General features: G+C 41.6%; 1 protein-coding gene across 1 annotated transcript in view; it reads left to right on the top strand.

Annotated features, from left to right (window-relative positions):
- The first annotated feature begins 5,243 nt into the window (after positions 1-5,243).
- The window catches only part of kif1ab (kinesin family member 1Ab), a 34,887-nt gene continuing 17,443 nt past the window's right edge, over positions 5,244-22,687 (top strand). Inside the window, 25 exon segments of the mRNA XM_030074278.1 lie at positions 5,244-5,427; positions 6,747-6,929; positions 10,512-10,585; positions 10,877-11,056; positions 11,152-11,220; positions 11,636-11,814; positions 12,050-12,161; positions 12,867-12,944; positions 13,414-13,479; positions 13,579-13,596; positions 13,713-13,791; positions 13,988-14,066; positions 14,875-15,017; positions 15,169-15,207; positions 16,462-16,592; positions 17,157-17,236; positions 17,667-17,742; positions 17,868-17,947; positions 18,057-18,163; positions 18,300-18,383; positions 19,248-19,428; positions 19,671-19,743; positions 19,901-19,991; positions 20,307-20,455; positions 22,124-22,302. Of these exon segments, the coding sequence (XP_029930138.1) occupies positions 6,824-6,929; positions 10,512-10,585; positions 10,877-11,056; positions 11,152-11,220; positions 11,636-11,814; positions 12,050-12,161; positions 12,867-12,944; positions 13,414-13,479; positions 13,579-13,596; positions 13,713-13,791; positions 13,988-14,066; positions 14,875-15,017; positions 15,169-15,207; positions 16,462-16,592; positions 17,157-17,236; positions 17,667-17,742; positions 17,868-17,947; positions 18,057-18,163; positions 18,300-18,383; positions 19,248-19,428; positions 19,671-19,743; positions 19,901-19,991; positions 20,307-20,455; positions 22,124-22,302 (2,453 nt within the window). The 5' untranslated portion in view covers positions 5,244-5,427; positions 6,747-6,823.

Below are 22,687 nucleotides of genomic sequence, written 5' to 3'. Positions count from 1 at the left end.
CACGGCTGGGGTCCTCGTTCCTGGGAAACCTGCACCGAGTGAGTTTACCACCGACAGATGGAGGGACTGAGTTTGACCGTGAGGTTTTGATGATGATTTAAAACAAACAGGTCTTTGACCTCTTGGACATGGGGCGTTGTGTCATTCATTTGACTTATAAGGATGTGCAATAAGAGGGCCACTATGGCATTTCATTTGCATTTAATGGAGTGTAAGTTAAATGTTTGATTTTAGGTTACCCACGAATAGCTCAAACTACTTTTGTGTGTTAAACGTATTTTCTAAAAATAGGAATTTGACTAATGACAACTGAAAGCATATGGTTATCATGGCCTCATTCCCAGTTGGGACAGGTTAACGCTGAGGAAGAAAATCAGACTAAAAGGAGGTTTCTATGAAGGGGTAAATAACATAAACATTGTGAAGTTATTTGGGGACCTTTTGGTCTGTCACAGCATCTAATCTGCGGATGCCTCTGTGACATGCAGCAGGTGTTCTTAAACATTTTTGGTCCAGGGTCTGAAGCCAATAGATCTTGTCTTGCATGTTTCCATGTAGATCCACCAGCACTAAGTTTGTGGGTTTATGATTTTCAAAATAGCAACAAATGATATGTCTTGATTATTGAACCTGTATTGCAAACGTGAGGACTTGCAGCTCAGAACCAGTTTGGTTTAGCCTGAAGTCATGAGGGTTGGTTTGTTGATTTTTCCCGCCCCTTCTGTGGCTCTGGATTTTAGAGAGGAGTCTTCCTTCTCTGAGAGTGCAGATTGGCTGAACAGGGGGCAGGCAAATAGACAGGCAACCCCCACCCCCACCACTCCCACAACCCTCCCCTAAACACACAGGGACACAAACACATTCAAATTTAAAGACAGTGGCTTATTTTTTGTCTAGTGTGCTTACGCTATTATCTTACTTTTGCATCTCAGGTAACCTGCTCATAAAAGTGAGCCTAAAAAATCATTTAGTCTGTTCACATTATGCATTGATCATGATTCTAAGTTTATCACTTAACTGTTATTACCTTTGCTCCAAAAGCTTTTCACAATATTCAGCAAGGAGACCAATGTACTTTGAAGGGGAAACAGTATAGAAATACCAATCTGGACATGGTGGTGCTCATAACTGTTTTTTTGTGTGACTTTGACTCAGCCAGGTCACCTGCCAATACCTTGTTTGCCCTGCCTCATTTAAAGAAGAGTAGAATGTGAGTATGGGTAATGGCTAACCTGCTGTTCCTCTCGCAGTTGGGTCAATGTGTAAAAGCTTGTCTAGTGCAAACGGGAGGTTTCCTGATGTTAGATGACCAAACCATGACCTATATTAGAGGCAGTGCACCTTAAACACACTCCTGCAGTTGTTGATTGTGGTCAAGCAAAGAGGAGCAACTAATAAAATAGGAAGGTTCAGGCCAAAAGTAAAATATAAACCAAATCAGACTCAACCTCATTTGTTTCATGCCACCATGTGGTCAACAGGGACATCAAATCCCAATATTTCCATATAAATGAAAGAGTTCAGGTTTGGTCTTTGTTTTTTCAGAGTCCTTCATTTTGTCAGTCTTTAAACTGAACTATTATGTCACAACAGGGCCAGAGGCAAGAGATGATGTCCCTCTCCAAGTTCAGCGTGGTAAATAATTATACTAACTGGTAAATATGTGGGATTTAGTGCTGTCCTCTCACTGACCTTTGCACTTAAAAGAGGAACAGTTAAAATGTCCCCAAAGAGTGGAGGAAGACTGGGGTGGGACATGCTGGGGAATGTAACTTTTAAAAAATCTGATAACGAGATGATTGAGTCATGCCAAGGAACGTACTGTGTAGGAAAATTATTGACATGGCCCTGTAATTTGTGGCAGGCCCAGGCAAGCCTTGTCATTTACCACTTTTGCACCAAGCACACGTAAACATGGTGTTAGTAACACAGAAACATGCAAGTACTGTCTGCTGGCATTTTTGTATGTAAAACTACATACCTGCTGTGTTAGCGATTGTAATGATTCTGAAACCAGTTTCTTATGACCTCTTTCTACTGCATGGTACCAGCTCAACTCAACTCTATCGCATTTTTTTGGTTTTCCACTGGGAAAATTTTCGGGATATCAACTGGCACCTGGTCATTTTTTTTGGTGTCAACTCAATTGACATTCCAAGCAAGCTGAGCTGATACTAAAAGCTGACATAAAAGACGCTGTAGACTGCTGATTGGTCAGAGAGAAATTGAACAACTGTATTTACAACCCAGAAATACCAAAGTGAGACTCATGAAACTTGTCTAGCTGATCATCTGTCTATGTAAGAAAATAAGACCGGAAAGTGGAAAGTGGAAAACGAAATCCAGAAAAGTGCAGGGATTACAGTCAAGTCGAGTAGAGTCGAGTTGAGCCAGCACCATGCAGTGGAAAAGGGGAATTAGTTTTACATAGCATCAAACAGCCGTTTAAAGGTACAATGTGGTTAAAGACAAGTTTGCCTCAAGTGTTTAATTTCAGATGGGAAAAGGGGTTAAGATTAGATTTAGGATTATGGTGGGCAGGACTAATATTCTTTCTGACTGAAGCACTGGTTGAAACCACTGGTTAGTTTACCATTAGCCAGTTACACACCTGCACACTGCAGCTAAAACACAAGTGGTACCTAAAACTGTCAAGACTGGCCAAGTGGTGAAGTTCTTGCTACACATTTGTTTACACTGTCTTACTCTTGCACAGATGGCTCTGCTGCCAGCTGCTGCCAGTCAAACATACACCCGGGGCTTCATAGAAGACTTGATAATGGAAATACTGTGAGTAGTGTGGCCGTATAAAATCACTGTATGTCAAATAGCAATTGCAGCATACTAAAAAAAAATAATAATAATTGGAATACGTATTTCAAATACGAGTAATAGAAATACTGGCCATCTCTGCCACCAGCGGGTGCTCATGTTCACAACAAGGTCCCCTCCACTCCTTGCTCTGCTCAAGACACTTGCCAGGTTCTCTAGCTAAGCAGATAACCTTTCACACCCCTTTCCAAAAAGGGGTGTGAAAGGTCCCAACAGATTAGAGTAACACTACAGAATTCTGACGCAAGATGACGCAAAGGTGCAACTTATTTACCTCTCACACTGATTGAAACACACCCACTTCCTCCCAGGCCATGGCCACTTCAGTCTTTTGCAGTTTTTCCTGTGGGGGGCATGCAGGATTTCCTGTGACTCAGCATGCAGCAGAGAAGCTGGTTGTCACACAGTCACGCCTGGTGTGGATTTCTCACAACTGAAGAGACTTTGTTGTTGCATTTCAATAATAATATATTTACAATAATTTCCATTTTTGTTTTGAAGAATTGGGACAGCTCGAACACATGTTAGAGGCGAGTCTAACCATGGCTATCATAATCTCCTAGGTGCTCCATCTGAACATATTTGTAACATCCAACTACGCCTCCCATTCTCAAACACACAGCAGGGGCACAGCGCAGTGTACAAGCGCTGTCCATGGTTCTGCAATCAGACACTCAGCACAGAAAGTACCAACACGCCCACTGCTTGCTATGCGCTTTCGTATGGTTTCTGGTCCAGAGCTATCAACTCTAATCAGTTTCACTGAGTCATTTTTTGCTTATCTAGTCATTTCATGCCATGTTAAGTGGATGAAAAACTCTACCAACAATAGCTTGTTGTTGTAGAGATTTTTTTTCCCAGCTGCCTCACATGGTACTGATCAAAGTGTATGTGTGGGAGGGCGATGTGTCATGGTGGGGTAATAAAACATGTTGACTTGTTTCAATTTCAAATTTTTATGCACATATTGTACCCATTAGATACTTGTGTAACTCAAGTTTCTGAGATTGGACCTTAGTTGTGTTAGTTTGTCTATTGGCTGGTGTGTATGTGGACGATCAGCCACATTTTCTGGTTAATCAGAAAATAATCTTTGGGCTCCCCCAAAGATTGTTTGGGGGAGCCAATCGCAATGAGCGACTGTGAACCGCAGCAGCCTGCGTCTGAATCTGGCCCGAACCCTTTGCTGCTTGCCATCCCCTCTCTGTTTACTGTCTCTCCTGTCTCTTTCCAGTCTAATAAAGCAGAGATGCCCAAAAAACTTGTGTGTAGTTGAACTGTGTAGTTCAGTCACGACATCAGAGCAACAGTGTAGCAGAGTTTTGTTTACACAATATAAGTAAAGAAACCAACTACCTGTCCAGGAATATTGACAGTTTGTATGCAGATGTATCGACCGTATATTTGATAGGTATCTATTTTTAATACCACTCAGGGCTAGTATGTTGTATAAGGTACATAGTAAATAAACAATGTTGTGAACAAGGAATGGGTTATATTGTCTACTTGTTTTCCACATCCCTGAACTTCAGTTACAAGCGCTCCATTTAGTGGCTTTGTCAAGAGGTGGATGCTCAATCTGGATGTATGTGTGGCTTTATTTTGGCCACTTGAGAAAAACAAGGAGACCTACATAACATGCATTTAACATAATTTGTCTCCGTCTCTTTTCTCCCCTTTTATCTCTCTCCCAGCCCTCCTGTAGGTCTGTTCACACTTCATTGCCTCCAGTTGTCACTCACCACGCATTTCCGCCATCCTATTCTCATTATAGTGTTTAGATTTCTTTGTGTCTGTTTCTATGTCTCTCTCCATCTTCTCTCTCTTCCTTTGCTACTGTCTGCATCTCCTCATCCTACCTCCCTAGCCCTTAACACACACACACACACACACACACACACACACACACACACACACACACACACACACACACACACACACACACACACTCACACACCACCACCACCACCACCATGATTTGGCTCTCCAAAACCTATTCCATCCCTCTGTTGCTCTCTCTCTCTCTCCCTCTTCTTCTCTCTCTTCCTCAGTGTGTGCTGCATCGCTCTGCCTGTCTGCCTCCCTACTCTCATTATAATGGTGCTGATGTCATCACAGCCTCCCAGCATCCCTGGCACCGTCAGCACCGCCATTTTCCCCCTCAAAGGGATGGTGGGCCGCTGTAGCAGCTCAGAAACACCCATCCTGCAATTTATCCATCCATTTGCTTCTTGCTCCTCCCTCCCTCCGCTCTCTCCGATTGACGCACCACTGTGTTCAAGACTCAAGCCCACCCATCCCTGCTGAATCTGAATCTCTCTCTCTCTCCCTCTCTCTCTCTCTCTCTCTCTCTCTCTCTCTCTCTCTCTCTCTCTCTCTCTCTCTCTCTCTCTCTCTCTCTCTCTCTCTCTCCGCTCTTGCAGCCAGAGGCGGACTCTCAATGCATGGATGCGCAAAAGAGATGATGTAGGCTGGCCGCAGAGAAAGAGAGAGCAAAAATACACCAACGAAAACCAAGAAGGGGGCACAGGAGGATTCGGACCCGGTTCAGGCGGAGGATTCACCCTCTGCCGTTGTTGAGCCTGAGGTGGTAAGGTAAGAAAACGCTCTTCCATCCCGGGGATGGGATGTTGTTTTTCATGGCGTGGCGCAGCAGAGGTGCCATGGGTGGCACTCCTTGGGGTGGACAGTGCGTGCGTGCGTGCGTGTTCGTGTCTCTGTGTGTATGTGCGGGTTTATTTGTCATTTCGAGGCCCTCTATTATCTGTGAGGTGATAAATAAGGACACTGCGTCAGGATGGGCTCTTGTGCTGTCAACACCTGCCTCTAAAAATGTCCCTTCTATGAAATTTTGGTCATGACAATGTAAATGAATAGGATAAACACAAGAAAATCGCAATGACATTAAATTGCCATGTTACTTAATACACAGTAATGTCAAATCGGCCTGCTGACCTCCTTTCTGTCGCAGTGTTGGATGATTTGGTACGATTGCCATTTCTGTTTACGCGGCCTGCCTTTGAGGTGCGGCAGGCTGAGCAAGATGGAGGGGACAATATTTACATTGGCCAGTGCGCTAAAGCTCGGTCTTTTCTGTCTTTATTTGTGTGCAACAACCTCAGCTGTCATAACATGATAATCTGAAAACAAGACGTGTCCTCATCGCATGTATACTGCATGTAGCTGTAGGTGCAGGCTGTTAAAATGGGGCTGGCATGTTTTTCCACCGGTTGCGATTGAGAAAATGGATGGAATCCGCGCCGCGTTGGCTCAGGAAATTCATTTCAATGGCAAGCCACACTAAAAAACATGAATTACTGTTAATCAACAGGAAAACCAGAAGTAATTGTTTCTTTGAAGCTTATTTGTAACAACAAAACGATGCCAATTCTACAGTATTTTCTTTTCGTAGTGCCACACAACCAGCAAACCTGTACGTCCTCTTAGGAATAAATAAGTGATGTTTTTGTCGTTTGGGGTGAAACATTGAAGAAATGCAGCTTCATCACACGGCCCTCGCCGTCGCAGCAGACGAGGAGAGGGGATGATGAACCCGTACTATAAGCAGCCATTTTAGCGTAGACGGCCAGTGATGAGGATGATAATGTTGCTGCCAAGGTTGTGCATCCTTCAGGTGCGCTACAGCTGTGTGTCTCATGTTAATAATAACAATAATCATAATTGTCGTATAGTATAGGATTAAGATAAACTGAAAATCTAGACTGTTTTGCTAAGGACTATTTGAAATAAACGAGGCCTAATGTATACCTGAAAATACCCACTCTGTGTTCTCAGTCAGGCAGAGGGCCCACCAGCGGCAGAAAACAAAACCCAACTTTCCATTTCTCAGAAACATCTGCAGACATGTCTCCACCTCCAGCAGTCTCAACAGTTTCCTCTCCACATGTCTACAGGTGCAGGGTGTGTGTCTGCCAGGCCACACAGATCTCCAGCCCTCTGACAGTCCCATCCCTCCCCACCCAGCGGCAGCATGGCGGGGGCTTCAGTCAAGGTGGCAGTGAGGGTCAGACCCTTCAACTCCAGGGAGATGGGGAAGGAGAGCAAGTGCATCATTCAGATGTCAGGAAACACCACAAGTGAGTCTGCAGTCATTTTTCCATTGCTGATAAATGCTGATTTTTTTCCACTTACAATTGAAATTCCTTTGTGTTGATTTGAGTGTTGTTTGTCCTCTCATAGAGCTGACGTGGCTCTGCACTTACCAAAACCATTTAAAAGAGCTATTTTGACTCTTTTGAGTGTGCATTTAAAACCAGTGCTGTTTTTCCACGTTGCTACGCATTGTGTGTGTCTCTTATGGCTTACCCTTTGACCAACACACAATGTCGTCACTCAGGTACAAACGTAGCGTACCTCCATCCTCAGAACACTAACACATTTTATTTTCTTCACTGTTCAGTGAACGTACACTCAGTGGGCACTTTATCATGTCCTGTACAATCTAATGCAGTTCAATGCAACAGCTCTGCCTTAAATTCTACCTTTTAATAGACTTTATAATGTTCAGTTTTTGTTGACATTGTGGAGAATGTGTGAATTTAATTCTATGTTTATTATTGAGGTTGTAGTTTGCAGAGGTCTTGCACTTGACTGCGTTATCTTAAGAGGTGTTTGTAATTTTTTGTCCTTCCTATTTATATCCATGAGGAGGATAGAATAGTAGAAACACCTCTCAATAAAATGCAGTCCAGCACAACAGCACCACTAATTATGAGCTCAATGCCAAACATAGAATTGAATGAACACCTCTATTACTGTGACAAAAAGAAAACCTGCGTATTTTAGGCATTGTAAAAATAAACTTTATGGCACAACAGTTGTATTGGATTGTATTATGTTGTGCAGGTGGACCTAATGAAGTGGCCACTGAATGTATTGTTACTAATACTGTGCACATTTCTCTCAATTGATGAGGAATTGAAGAAGATATGATATACAATACGTGAGATAATATGTTCTGTTCTGTTAAATATGACAGTGATTATATATTCCTTTTCCTATCAAATACAATCAATTTCTTGGACTTTACATTCATTATTGTCATCTATCATTGTCGCAGCTGACCATCTGAGACAGACATGCAAAGTTAATTCAGCTCTAACCATCCACACTGCAAGCAGATCACAAGGAACAAATCTGTTAGTTCTTTGATCTGAAAGGATCTAAAATAGATTTTCAAATTGGAAAAAACAAAAAACAAAAAACAAACAAACAAAAAAAAAAACCCTGAAAGGCTTTCCAGTCAGATTATTTTCCAGTCTGGTACCTGCATCCCTGAGGTTCATATAAATAATTGATACAATATGATACAATAGCAGGAAGGGCATCATTTAGAGTCAGCCTCTTTAGGTAGTGACACAGGTTTTAAAATGTGACAAGCATGCAAATCAATAACAGAATGTCATCATTGGTGCAGGATTAACAAGATCTCTGTGGCTTATATGGAAGCAAAGTTGGTGTTTAGCCTCAGCAATTTGTCTAGTGGGCAGCTTGCCTTCCAACACAGGATAGTGGGCAGCGTGGCACGCAGCATCCTGCTGGCCAGGAAGGCAAACAAAGGCCTCAGTCAGGCCTCTTGACTGAAGCCTGTCAGTGTGAGTAGGATGTAGTGACCTCCGCAGATCTCTTCTCTCATCATATGAGCCACGGGGACCAAAAGACCTCCTTGTTCTGGCTGAGCCCAGACGCAGGAGTCAGCTGATGCAAGTCTCTGTGTGTATATCTGTGTGTGGGTGTTTATGTGCGTGCCTTGTTTTGTGTGTGCCGCTGCGTGTGCGTGTCAGAGAGAGCGAGAGAGTACGCTCGGCACACTGCCGGGTCTCTGTGCCTGTCGGTGTTTTGATGACCTCATTATCCCAGTCTGAAGAAGCCAAAGATTAATTTTTTTTATTGTTTCAGCTCATTAACCGGACAAGCTCTGAATGAGAGTCATGATAATTTCCAACTTCGGTGGTCCACATATCCGTTTCTGCGTTATGGGTACATTATGTTTTTCTGGCTTGGTGCACAGCCAGGCTTGTCAGAGTACTCTGTGGGACACTGCAGCTGCCGTATTGAACTAGTCCAAAGGGGGCGTCACGCTCGATTCAGTTTGAAGTCAAAAGAGCATCTGCTCATGCAGTCCTGAGGCCTAGAGCGAGTGAGAGAGAGAGAGAGAGGGAGAGAGAGATACACTCAAATTGTTGGCACAGTTGGATCATATGTTTGGTTTAATCCTCTTGTTGTTGAGGTTATTTATCTAAGGAAACAAATTAATCATGATTTTGCTTTTGCAGCGCATGGTGCCTGTATCATGTCGGGCTGTCCACCAAGATACAAACCAGGTTTTATAAGACAGGGCTTTGGTTTAATTTTGGTGTAGGATCGTAGTGCTGGCTACAGGAAAAGCTCCAAGGGCTTATTTAGGTAAATTCTGCTGAGTTCTATTTCATTTTATTTTCCATTTTTTATTTAATTTATATATTCAATTTTTTATTTCTTTATTATTCATATTCTTATTTTTATTGTTTTCATTGTGATTTACTTATTTATTATTGGGAAGATACAGGTTTGAAATGATACAGATGCAGTGATAAAAAATGCAGTTGTAAGATTAATAACTTAAAAATAGTCAAGATAAAAAAAACAAGCATGGAATAAAAAACTCTTTAAAAGAAGGAGAGAAAGAAAGAAGGAAGGAAGGAATGAAACAAACAAACAAACAGACGCGCAAACAAGCAACAAAAAATCATGACAACAAATGATTAGAAAGGAGAATCTAACAGAGACAACATGATGGAAAACAAAGCAGAAAAAAAGGATAATACATTAATATCAGTCTAATGCAGGAAATGTAATCATAGGGGAATGGAATATGGTAAAAAGTGTGTGTGTATGTGTTTGTGAGTGATGTGTGGGACACGGTACAGTACAAAGAATAAGAGAGAGAGGACTTATGTGTTGAGTGATGTAGACTAATTATCAGTGCGAGTATAAGTACTTGTTCTGACTGCCAGCCAAATCTGTTTTTTGCCATATCTAGGTTGATTTTTACAAAGTCTGGACAGCAAGAAATCACATGAAATGTGTTTTCTTTTTAATCAAATCAGATCCAAACCACATTCGTAGATGGTTTGAAATGTGATTCTGATTGGATTTCTACATACATCTCAGTCTGGATGCTCTGGCTGCTCAAATCAGATTCAAACTGTCTTTTATGTCACTCGGACCCCGACACGCAACAACGACATCAAATCCAGAGTGACGGAAATGCGTCGGCTGAGCAGAATCCACGCTTCTGCCAGCAGAGCCGTACGGAGGACAACACAGAGAAGAACCGTTGGTGGACAGATTCTTTAAATAGTCACATATGTCACATAGGGAGAGGCTTCTGTACATCTCTCTTGTTTCTGCGTTGGAGAGCCTCGTCACCAGTGTGCGTGGCTACTGACACCTACGTCGTTACCACAGTAACACATGCAGAAACTCATGTCTGGGCCCATAGATCCAATCTGATCACTTGCAAAGATTTGAAAAAACAAATCTGATTTGCCTGCAGTCTGAACAAAGATTTAATCTTCCACACTCAGGATGCTCTGTGCAGAACGGACAGCCAGTAGTATGATCATGTTCATTTTGATGCCTCTAATCAGCACTTGCATGTTTTTGTGTCACTTTAGCAATCCTGAACCCCAAACAGCCGAAAGAGAACAAGAGCTTCAACTTTGACTACTCTTACTGGTCACACACAACGGTGAGTTTCACTGCATTAATCAGTCACATGTTCTGCTGTTTTCTTTCTTTAGGAGGTTGCTTTGAAACAACAAGTCAAACCTTTAATGATAAATGTTAATGTCAATCTTAGTTTCATTTCCATGGTGGAAAAAATGTTGTTGTCTCTGTAACCAAAGGAAAGTTGTCCCCTTTTTCTGATTCATATTCCTCCTCAGGATACATTCTGATCATTTCAGTAAAATAATCATTTGCATTGTCTTTCTCTCATGTTCCTCTGTCAAATTCCACCCCTTGCCCTTTGTCCCTGCAGCCCGAGGATGTCAACTATGCCTCCCAGATGCAAGTGTACAAGGACATTGGAGAGGAGATGCTGCTTCATGCCTTTGAAGGCTACAATGTGTGCATTTTTGCTTATGGCCAGACCGGAGCAGGGAAAAGCTACACTATGATGGGACGTCAAGAGAAGGACCAGCAGGGAATCATTCCTCTGGTATGGCCAGCGATGTCAGACAAATAATCCCATTGACACAGTGATTCTTTAAATAGTCACTTTGGCCGCGAGAGTAACAGTTTTTTGTTTTGCAGCTGTGTGAGGACCTTTTCACCAAGATCAACGACAGCAATAACGACAACAGCATGTCGTACTCTGTAGAGGTGAGTGAAGTCAGATAAGTTATCAAAGTTTTCATATTTGAAATATTTCAGTTTTCTCATGCAGTGTGTGAAATAAGTCAGCATTTAGGATTCAGAAAGTGCAGGTTGTTGAGGTTAGAGGACGAGCAAGCGGTAACAACAGAGATTAGTTGTTTTCTCAAGATAACAAGTTGCCAATTTAACATCTTTTGTGTCATCGTGAAAGCAACATGGCATCTCCAGAAAATAACTTATTTCCAAAGAACAACTTATTATCTCTAAAGCAGTATTTTATCAGCAGAAATCATATTTTGTCATCTTTAGATAACAGGACAAAAGCAAATAGTAACAACCACACAGAGCAGTTATAACAGTCTGATAATCACTCATAAGGACATTTCACTGGGTTTCTGATGAGCGTCTCTTATGCTCTTAGGTGAGCTACATGGAGATCTACTGTGAGCGCGTGCGTGACCTGCTGAATCCCAAGAACAAGGGAAACCTGCGCGTCAGAGAGCATCCTCTGATGGGACCCTACGTCGAGGACCTGTCGAAACTGGCTGTCACCTCCTACAACGACATCCAGGACCTGATGGACTCGGGGAACAAGGCCAGGTAACAGGCGAGACCGGCATGACGTGTCAGGGTTTGCTGAGTCGTGATAGGATTAACCGGTTGATGGCTGCATGAATAAATGGATGGAGGGATAAATGGTGAGAGGTGGGTGATAAATACTTCAGTGATGTGGATGGGACACGCAGTCAAATCAATAAACAGATAAATTATAGGATGGGTGGATGGAGTACGTAATGCAGCATGTAAAACTGAAGGTCCCTCTCCTTTTCTTCAGGACGGTGGCAGCCACCAACATGAATGAGACCAGCAGTCGCTCCCACGCCGTCTTCAACATCATCTTCACCCAGAAGAAACACGACATGGAGACTGACAACACCTCTGAGAAGGTTCTGAAACCAAGCAGCGCTCTCAGTGTCATACCGCAATACAAAAATACATTTCTGCCACTTGAATCAAGCCTAGAAAAATGACAGCTCTCGATTTAACCTCAGTGGTCCCTCGGCAACCACAGGACAGAAGCTACAAAGCCGAAATGGTTTTATGATGTTTTTATGAGTGCGTGGAGGCCGTCTGTGGTGTCGTTATTTGGCTAAATGTTTTATTGTATTGATCGATGACAACTTGCACCATCACTTCTTCTCGCACAGTCTTGAACAGGGCTGAACAATTAATCGAAACAATATCTACATCACAGTGGCCAAATGCATTATCCACGTTGCAGGAGTTGTACATTTTTTGGTGAAGGTAAAATGTGTGATAAAATGTTGTTAGTAAAGTATCACGGTGCTGCAGAGATGGCCTGGTCTACAAATTGTCTTTTCTGTACCAAAAAAAAACATGTTTATTGGGTACAGACCCCCAGCAAAAAATCACACCGCCATCATTTTAATAGCTTTTGCAGTGATAATGAAAATTGTAATGCAAAAATTATCATTCCTGCCAAAATCGTTTGCAGCATCTGTAAAATTAATCGCAGTATTATTTTTTTAGCCATTGCGTTCAGCCCTAGTCTTGAGGCTAATTGGCTCTGGTGGGTGCATTTTTCCCCTGTGTTATATGGACGAGTGTATTATCATTATGTGTCATCACAGGTCAGCAAAATCAGCCTTGTGGACTTGGCCGGCAGTGAGAGGGCCGACTCAACAGGAGCTAAAGGAACCAGACTGAAGGTGAGAGAAAGACTCTTCTTGTAATATTTCTCTATAGCTTTGAGTGGTGACAGACAGTTCATTTGAAATAGACTGTTTGTAAGGCAGATTCAACTCAGTCATGTTGCAAATACATGCCAGGAGGAAATGGCAATATGTGTATGTCTTCAGTTATTTATATACAACATGTAATCTAAATTTGATGCTTTAATCTCATGCTTTTTTGCACAATCTGCACGATTTTAATGTGTAACCTTGCTGTGTTGCCATATTTTCCAAAAATGTGTTGCACCATGTGTTATTATTAATTATTTTTTGCAGTAGTGTCTTCCATTACTATTATAATTATTTTAGATTTTCTATTGTATTATTTGTATGTAATACATTATATTACAGTATTGTGTTAAATTTATATTATATGAAACAAATTACACATGGATAGTTGGATTAATAAATTGTATGATTAATGTTGATTTCTTGGTGTTTGCAGGAAGGAGCGAATATCAACAAATCTCTGACCACACTAGGGAAAGTCATTTCTGCTTTAGCTGAAGTGGTGAGAGTATTTATTTTCCTCTTCGAAAATATTATTTTTCAAATTCTGATTTTCTGTCTGTGACAGTAACAAAAAATGTAATTTCTTTCTCACTCTCAGGACTCAGCGCCAAACAAGGTACCAGTTATTACTAATTTGAAAAGGCATATAGCATATAATACATTTTCAGTGTTTTCGCAGATGTTTTCTAGTAAACTGACCTACAGATTGACTGTGAATTATTTTGTGCTCAGAACAAGAAAAAGAAGAAGGTGGAGAGTTTCATTCCTTACAGAGATTCAGTTCTGACTTGGCTGCTGAGGGAAAACCTGGGTATGCATGCACAAAAAAACACAGCTCACCACAATAAAATAGTTTACTGTCCAGCTAATAAACATCATCGCTCATTTTTTTTCAGTCTCCTCCTTTAAAGCCCATTATAATCATATTTCTGTGGTTGTTGATACTAATAAATCAAGGAAGAGGTTTGTGTATCACTTTTTGCCTTGTCATGTTTCCTGCCTGTTAGGGGGGAACTCTCGCACAGCCATGGTGGCTGCCCTGAGCCCTGCAGACATTAACTATGATGAAACCCTCAGTACCCTTAGGTGAGAAAAGAAATCCCAGTGATTTTTAACTCTTTTAAATCAATTATTCTCTCTGGGGACCATCACTGGACATTATTTTGTCGAGCTACATGAATGAGGCCATACAACCTAAAGACAATGACTTTAGTTTCTTCAGAATCGTTTTTAAAACATTTTTATCAACTTCGTGTGGCCTGTATTTGTGTCCCAACCCAGAAAGCATCTCTTTATACAATTGTGTATACATGTCTGAAGGCTTATGAAGTTTCTGCAGTTTGATGACATCTCTTCCTCTCTGCTGAATCTAATCTCCTTTTGATTTCCTGCTAATGTCTTGCCATTAGGGGTCTATAGCAATTCCCTCATTGCATCAGTGCATCGATTATCAATTCTGCCGATCCAGCTGCTAAAAGATCTGCTAAAAGAAATAAATAAAATGTATCCCTCAGAGTGCGGCCTGAATTGATATGAAATGCTTCGAGTTGAATAATTCATGATTCGTAAAAAATGGCCTAACGTGGTCTTACTGCTGATCTACTATGACTACTGTAACGTCTTTTGTCAGCCTTGCTTATTTTAGAGTAAATATGTTTAAGTAGGGCTGTTTTTAATCGATGCAAAAAACGTCTGAATGGTCAAATTAAGATTTTGACTTGAATTGTGGTGTAGAAACTCAAACTGAATTGAATCACCAGCTGGTGAATTGAATATTGTATTGAGTCTCTGCTGAGCCACAGAGCCATTAGTCAGTCATTCAGTTTGGGGAAGCTGAATCATCATACTTTCCTCTCACTGGCTTCTTGACCTCAGTGGGTTTTGGTCCACACAGGTATGCTGACCGTGCCAAACAGATCCGCTGCAACGCTGTGATCAACGAGGACCCCAACAACCGTCTCGTGCGTGAGCTGAAGGAGGAAGTGTCTCGCCTCAAAGACCTGCTGTATGCCCAGGGCCTGGGAGACATTATTGAGAGTGAGTGTGCCACAGCAAAACACAGACACACACAAACACGGATTTGGATTTCGTTGCAGCCTGTTTTTCTTCGCAGATACAAAACAGAGGATGAGAGTTGCACATGCGTGTGTGTCTCACACACATTCTTGTCTCTCCTCTGTCCTATCAGCATATCGGTGCACCGGCCCTGCCATCACTGGTTTGAAATGTGTGTATAAATTTGGCAAGCCTGCGCTTTGCAACTAAAAGAAATTAATCTCAGCCGAGCCTCCACCACACCAGAGACCTAACTAACCTCCCCCCAGCCGTATGACAAGCCCGACAAAAATAAAAATGAATATTATGAGAAAGAACAACACAAACTGTGTTCCTTCAGGTCAAATTTTGTTGGTGTCTTCCATTTTTTTTTTCTCAGAAATTCTCCAAAATGGCCTCCTTTTATGTTTCTATTAGTTCTAGTTTCCATGGTAATAAGTGTTTTTATCTGGGTAGTCCTCCTTCTAAATACTTCTCTCATCACAGCCGTTTCATTGAATATTAGTTTCTTATTGGCTGGGATATTGGCCTTTTATCAGTTGAAAAGCTTGCACGCTGATCCCACTGTGTGCATTCAGAATCCATTGTGCCCGACTCCTTGTCATTATTGCAAAAAAGAAAGTGAAACAAAGGAGTGAGAGCTGTGCTGTGCGAGGCGACGGTTTAATTCTGTCAGCAAGCCCGAGGCTACACGCTTGGATTTTGTTCTACATGAATAGTGATCATGGAAGAAAGGACTGACCAGGAGGACGCCATTTTAGATCACTGAGAAACGCTTCTCTTCCTTGCATCCCGGCTCTCTGTGTGTGGTAGCTAATTGGAAGCTATGAGTCAGACGCCTGCATCACCAGGAGCTACGCAACCCAAAGGCTGTTGTGAAACAGCTCTCAGCCTTGATCAAACGCCTCAAACGAAAGAGTTAATAAACCTCAGGCTGTATTTTTGGCCTGTATGTAGATGTTTTTTTTGTTTTGCTTCTGATTAGTCATAACTGTGCTTGTGAGCTTGTTGAGTGTATGTGTATGTTCAGTGCATTTCAGTGTCAAGACAAAAAAAAAAAAAAAAAGCATCTTTCAGTCTACATGGCATTATGTGCCCCATCAATTTGAGTTGCTCTTCTCACTCTCTCTGCAATGGCTTTGGTAAGCAACTTACCTCTGCTTCTGTGACCCATTATTTGAGCTTTCTCTTCTTTTTTGTACTCCTCCCTGTTGTCCCCTTTTTTTTCCTTTCTTATCTGTTTCTCTGCGTGTTCAATGTTTCTCCTTAATTTCCCGGCGTCTGCTCCCACCTTCGTCCTGTCCTTCCTTCCCTCTCTCTCTCGCTCTGTTCCACGCAACGCCTCTCTCTCTGGCAGACCTGTGCGATTACAAAAACTTTGTGAATAATCGCCAGGCTGTCAATCAAAGGGGTGATCTCTCCACAGTGACCAATGCCATGACGGGAATGAGCCCTTCCCCCTCCCTATCAGCCCTGTCCAGCCGTGCTGGGTCCATCAGCAACCTCCACGACCGCATCTTCAGTCCTGCAAGTGAAGAGGCCATTGAGAGGCTCAAGGTAGGAGAGATGGGGAAGGGAATACAGGCTATACAGTCCAAAATGCATCTCAATGAGTCATTTAGTCTCATAATCAGTATTAACATCTATTTTAATTTAAAGAAGTTAAAAAAATCTGCCAGGGGGATGAGATAATTCCATTTTTTCTGGTGCCAATCAACTTGTTTGGAGAATTTTCTTGAATCAAGTGCCATTTTGTTATTACCAGTGGGTTGATCTGGCTCATTCTGCCTTGTTTCAACATATCTATACTTGCTCCAAGAAAAAAAAAATGTGAAGCTGCACAAGTGGGAACAAGTGGGATTGCCTCATCCAATCATATGAGACCAAAAGACTTGCTAAAATGGAGATTTTCTGCAATGTACAAGAGATGGAAAAAGTGCACTTTAGTGAAGCAAGGAGATTGGATTTGTGCTAAAGGTGGTGACTGGCAGACAAGCAAGAGAAGGAGAAGACCAAGAGGAGCGGGATGGAGAGGCTCTTGGCGATTAGAGAATGAGTCAAGGGTAATCCCAGTTAGGGGGCGTGCCATCTTCAGACTTTCTGTTTTAACCTCACTCACAGGAAACTGAGAAAATCATTGCTGAACTCAATGAGACTTGGGAAGAGAAGCTGCGACGTACGGAGGCCATCCGCATGGAGAGGTTGGTTACAAATACTGTCATTCTTACAAATAGTTCATGAATGCAACAGTGGGGATTGTCTTACTTTCCCTTTGAAATTTATCATTAACAAGGTAGCAGTGCTGGGTGGGATGTCAATATTATATAGATACATTGGACTAGATATCATCTGGGATTTTGGATATTTGAATATTGTAATCCTTTGCATGTAAATATCTATCTACAACTGAGACTTGTGTAAATAATTTATGAGAGAAATAGTCACCTTTACTATTTTGTAACAATATTGGTATTTAGGTATTTGATCAGAGGTGATATTTGATTTGTCTGTATTGCCCAAGCCAATTATATTTCACATCCCCTTTTCAGATCATGCTTCTCTAACTTTAACCTTAAATCACTGTGGAGCTATGATGCTTTGATTTGATAACCGTACCTTTACTGTCTTTAGAGAGGCCCTGCTGGCTGAGATGGGCGTGGCCATGAGAGAAGATGGAGGCACTGTGGGTGTCTTCTCCCCCAAAAAGGTCAGATAAACTCAACGCTGTAGTCCAATATACAATATTTACTGTCCAAACTACAGAAACACCTGAATTTTTAAATCTTCAGTCATACTTGTCTTGCACAGACAAACTTATGATTGTCTTTTTAGACTCCTCATCTGGTGAACCTCAACGAGGACCCGCTCATGTCGGAGTGTCTCCTGTATTACATCAAAGACGGCATCACCAAGTACGGCTTGCTGTTTTTTCAGTGTTTCGATTTTTATTCAGAAACTGCTTCCATTCAGTTGTTTTTGACTAAAAACTACATGACACAGCAAAAATGTATCTTCCCTCAGGGTTGGCCGTGAAGATGCCAAGACTCGCCAAGACATTGTCCTCAGCGGGCATTTTATCAAAGATGAGCACTGCACCTTCAGCAGCACCACAGGCCCTCAGGGAGAAGGTAACGGTTAATATCATTTCGGTGTCTTAATAAAAGCCGTTTTTTTTTTTTAGTAGGTGCAACATCTGGCCTACAGGTTTGTAAATCGTTCCATATACAGTTGTTTAATAAGGTTATGAATGTGTTCCTCAAACAGGGAACGTCATCCTGGAGCCTTGCGAGGGAGCAGAGACGTACGTCAATGGGAAGAGAGTCACCGCCCCCATCGTTCTGCGGTCTGGTGAGTCTGCAGCCCTGTGCTGTTTAGGTCAAAAGGTGGAAAACAAAGCCACTGCACCTCAAACAGTGAGGCTGAGCTTTTCCGGCAATAAACACCCTCTTGTGATGGGGAGGGTGAGAGACGTCAGTGTCTGAGCTTTATGCCAGTGTGAGTCAACATAGCCACCAAAGCATTTCAGCCATCCTGGCCTACGTCAGTCTGTGTCAAGACAAACCGGAGTTCACTGAGTGTGTTATGTTCTTTAAGTGGTTTTTGGCTCTCTGCTGATGTGAAAAAGTGAGCTCATATAGCTCTTTTATTCAATAAAAATGTTTTTAATAGGATTACATTTTAAATTCCTTTTCCGCTGCTGCCTTAGATAAAAAATGGTCATTTTCACACTATAATGTAGTGCACAATTTTAAGATATCAGTTTAAACTAAACACATCATTGCAAGTATACAAACCAGTACATCCTTTCTTTCAGCTATTTGTCCCACATTTCAGTAATTAGTGCAAAAGTTGTTAGTACAAAAGATCCTCCCGCACCAAAAACAGTAAAAAAAAAAGAAAGAGATAGTTTACCATGTAGAAAAGCAGTCCTGCACCTAACCTTTTTACAGGTTACTATTAGGTTGTCTCCAGAAATGATAAGATAAGATAAGATAAGATAAGATAAGACACACCTTTTTGACAAATTGATTCATGCTGAATTATGAGAGTATAATACAAAAACAGAGATCCTGATAAACACTGATATAAAATGCCATCAATAATTCATAATTCATGCCAAAACTGTTTTTTTTTTTTACTTTGTTAATATCATAATACAACTGACATTGTGTATACAACTGACATTTGACATTTTTGCTCTGCTCTGTCTAGGTAACCGCATCATCATGGGCAAAAGCCACGTGTTTCGCTTTAACGACCCGGAGCAGGCTCGCCTGGAGCGAGAGAGGACACCGTGCGCCGAGACGCCGGTGGAGCCCGTCGACTGGGCCTTCGCCCAGAGAGAGCTGCTGGAGAAACAGGGCATCGACATGAAGCAGGAGATGGAGCAGAGGTTTGTGGAAGGACACATAAAACTCAATGATGATTATTCTAATTACAATTTTTGTAGCTGTTTGAGTGTTTTTACAGCTTTTTGTTGTATCTCAGTATCTGTGTTGTAGTAACAGGCTGTTATAAGATGCTGTTAATTATCATCATAAATAATTACATGTTCTTGCAAAACCTGTTGTGCAGTTTATGGTGCTCTGTTTATTGGTATTGACTAAAATGAAGTGTTGTGTTTGATCCTGTCAGGCTTCAGGAGCTGGAGGATCAGTACCGCAAAGAGAGAGAAGAAGCCAGTAACCTGCTCGAGCAGCAAAGGCTTGTAAGAGAGCGCTGCATTTTATTACTTCACATTTTCAATACATTTCCCTCCTCTCAAACTCTTGGCATTGATACATTGTACCATTAGAGATATCCAACAAAACATCACACTCATGCACTCATTTAGTTTTTGACTTGGGTCTTGTGTTTCCTATCAGGACTATGAGAGTAAACTGGAGGCCCTTCAGAAGCAAGTGGACTCTCGGTACCTTGAGTCCCCCGAGGAAGAGGAAGAGCCCGAAGAGGAAGGTGACCCTGTGACCTTTAACTGTTTCTGATGCACCAAACAATCCGTTAAATCTCTCAGGCTGAAGCGTTGTTTACTGTAGCCCCTACTACATTATATTATTATACAAAAAAGGCATGAAGGCAGAGAACGATGCTTATCATAACCATTGATCATTTATCAACTGTGTCTGCAGGTCCTAAAAATGTCTTAAAATGTCATTCACATTAACGCCCTCAACTCTGGATGCCCTCTAGTGGTCAGAAATTGCTTGTTGCAGCTTTACAATAATAATAATAAAACAAAATGATTTCACAAATCAACTGTTTTCCATCAAGTGCCATGGACCAAGCGTGAGACTGAGCTGGCTCTGTGGGCGTTTCGTAAGTGGCGTTTCTACCAGTTCACCTCCCTGAGGGACCTGCTGTGGGGCAACGCCATCTTCCTCAAGGAGGCCAACGCAATCAGTGTAGAGCTCAAGAAGAAGGTACGATTTTGTGGTTGGTTTTGGGGATTTTGATGAGTGCCCACATTTACTGCTGTGAGACTTTTCATAGCCGTCATACCTCAGTATATTTTATTTTCTAAATCATAAAAAGGTAAAATACATAAACAGCTCAGAAATGTTTCTGCAGTGAAAGCTCCAAGTTTCATTGTTCATTCAATTCATTGTTTATTTAATTGTCACATGGTTCCTGTGCATGGAGGCTTTGCTCGTCAGTCCAGGCTGAGGCCAAGTGTGGATCATTTTGCCTTTTGTCTGCCAGTCGGCATTGACCATAAGGAATTTAATTGGATTTGCATCAGCGCAAGTCTCTCAGAAAAGCCATCGAGTCGCATAATTTCATTACTCAACACAATGATTCAGCAACAGCTATGAGTCAGCACAATCTAATATAGATTGAATGTACGCCACTCTGTGTAGCCGTTAAATTACTAAATTGTACCTAATGATAATGCAATGTGCTGAATTTTCAACATGAAAGTACTTGATAATATTTTAACTGTTTCAGAGCAAAATGTTTTTCTTTACTGTTTCAGCTCTCGCTTTATACACACAAACATGTTTTCCTGTGGGTAGTATTTTAGACACAGTCCATTTTTTGGACTCAGCCACTCTGCCAGTTTCTGTACTCTGATATTTGATTCAAAGGGAGCTTGTCAGCACTCTTGCCTGGCTTTCCTCTGGTTTATATTCCTGTGTGCTGTATGTGTGCTTCTGAGAAGAAAGCTTTCCTGTCAGTACACATTTAAAGTCATAAAAGTCATCAAGGATGTTCTTTACTGTGATTATGGGAACTTAAGTGCTGCCGATGCTGCTTTGTTTTGCTCTGTGCTTATCATACCACTGCTGTAATCACAGTAATGAATGCCCACTCCTGAATCAATCAATTTCCCACTCCTGAATTAATGAATTGATATATTAAAGCAGGGTTACGAATTCATTTTTGATGTCAAGAAAAAGAGACCTGAAGGCAAAGGTGTGAAATCTGAATAATGTAGGCACAACTAACAGTTTTCCACTGCACTTCAGTTACTGCGTGAGACTGTTTTCATGCAAGTAATAACTTGACTTGATATGTTTTGTTGGGCCAACTAACAAAATGTATGCTCTGACTTAGATTTCTATAAAAACTCAAAGACATTGTAATAATTCAAAGGGAGACTCTCCCAATGGCATCTTTCTTCAATTAATGGCTTGGTTCACAAATGAAATTGCCAGGGAGATTTGGCCGAGACTAAAAATATTGATGTGCATACCCATTGCAGAACATTTCCAAGTGGATGTACTGTAAAGGAAGAAAAATATGAAGCAGTTTTACTGTAAAGAAGTTTTATCAGCTAGTATTATATTGTCTTAATAATAATAAGATCCAAGATGTTCAACTGTTTGTTTTCATTACTTAGGACAGTAAGGAATGCCTTCTGCTTTACAAAGTGAAGTAAGGAGATATGTCCCTGATTTACATTTTCAGGTATTCATGAGTCGTAGAGGACGGTTTGGTTTGCTTACCCTCAGCATCGTAGATTATCCCACCTACCAGCTGTGTTACCGCTGACGACTGTTGAATGATGGGGTCAAAGTTTATTCATACTCACCTCCTCAACAACCGCTCGTGTCGTCACTAATGCTTTAATCTCCTGTAATCCCCAGGTCCAGTTCCAGTTTGTCCTGCTGACAGACACCCTGTACTCCCCGCTGCCCCCTGACCTGCTGCCCCCCAGCGTGGCCAAGGAGAGGGAGAGACGCCCCTTCCCCAGGACCATCGTAGCTGTCGAAGTTCAAGATCAGAAGAATGGAGCCACACATTACTGGACTCTCGAGAAACTGAGGTACTTTGTCTTAAAGAAAAAAAATATATGTATGTATGGTGTTATGCTTAATTGCATAGTTGTTACTAATGACATTAATTAAGGTTCTGTTCCATTTAGGTCTAACAGAGTCGGGGCCCTCTGGTGACTCTGGTTCACTTAAATGGAGCCCAACCTTAATTAATTTCATTAGTAACACCTGTGTTTACCTGCTCTTTCATGCCAAAATAGCTGCTGTGAAAACGGTCTGTGGTGATATGAGATGAGCTATCAACTGGAATACTGGATATTGTAATATAATATACATATAACATAAGGACACAACGTTATGTCCATATTAATATAATTATATGACATAAGTATTTTCATATCCTGGTTTTAAAGGCTGTATTATGTGATACAGCTT

Source organism: Myripristis murdjan, chromosome 17 (assembly GCF_902150065.1).
Source record: "Myripristis murdjan chromosome 17, fMyrMur1.1, whole genome shotgun sequence".
Taxonomy (NCBI): domain Eukaryota; kingdom Metazoa; phylum Chordata; class Actinopteri; order Holocentriformes; family Holocentridae; genus Myripristis; species Myripristis murdjan.
Note: the sequence above shows the minus strand (reverse complement) of the source record. Positions and strands in the feature narration are given on the sequence as shown.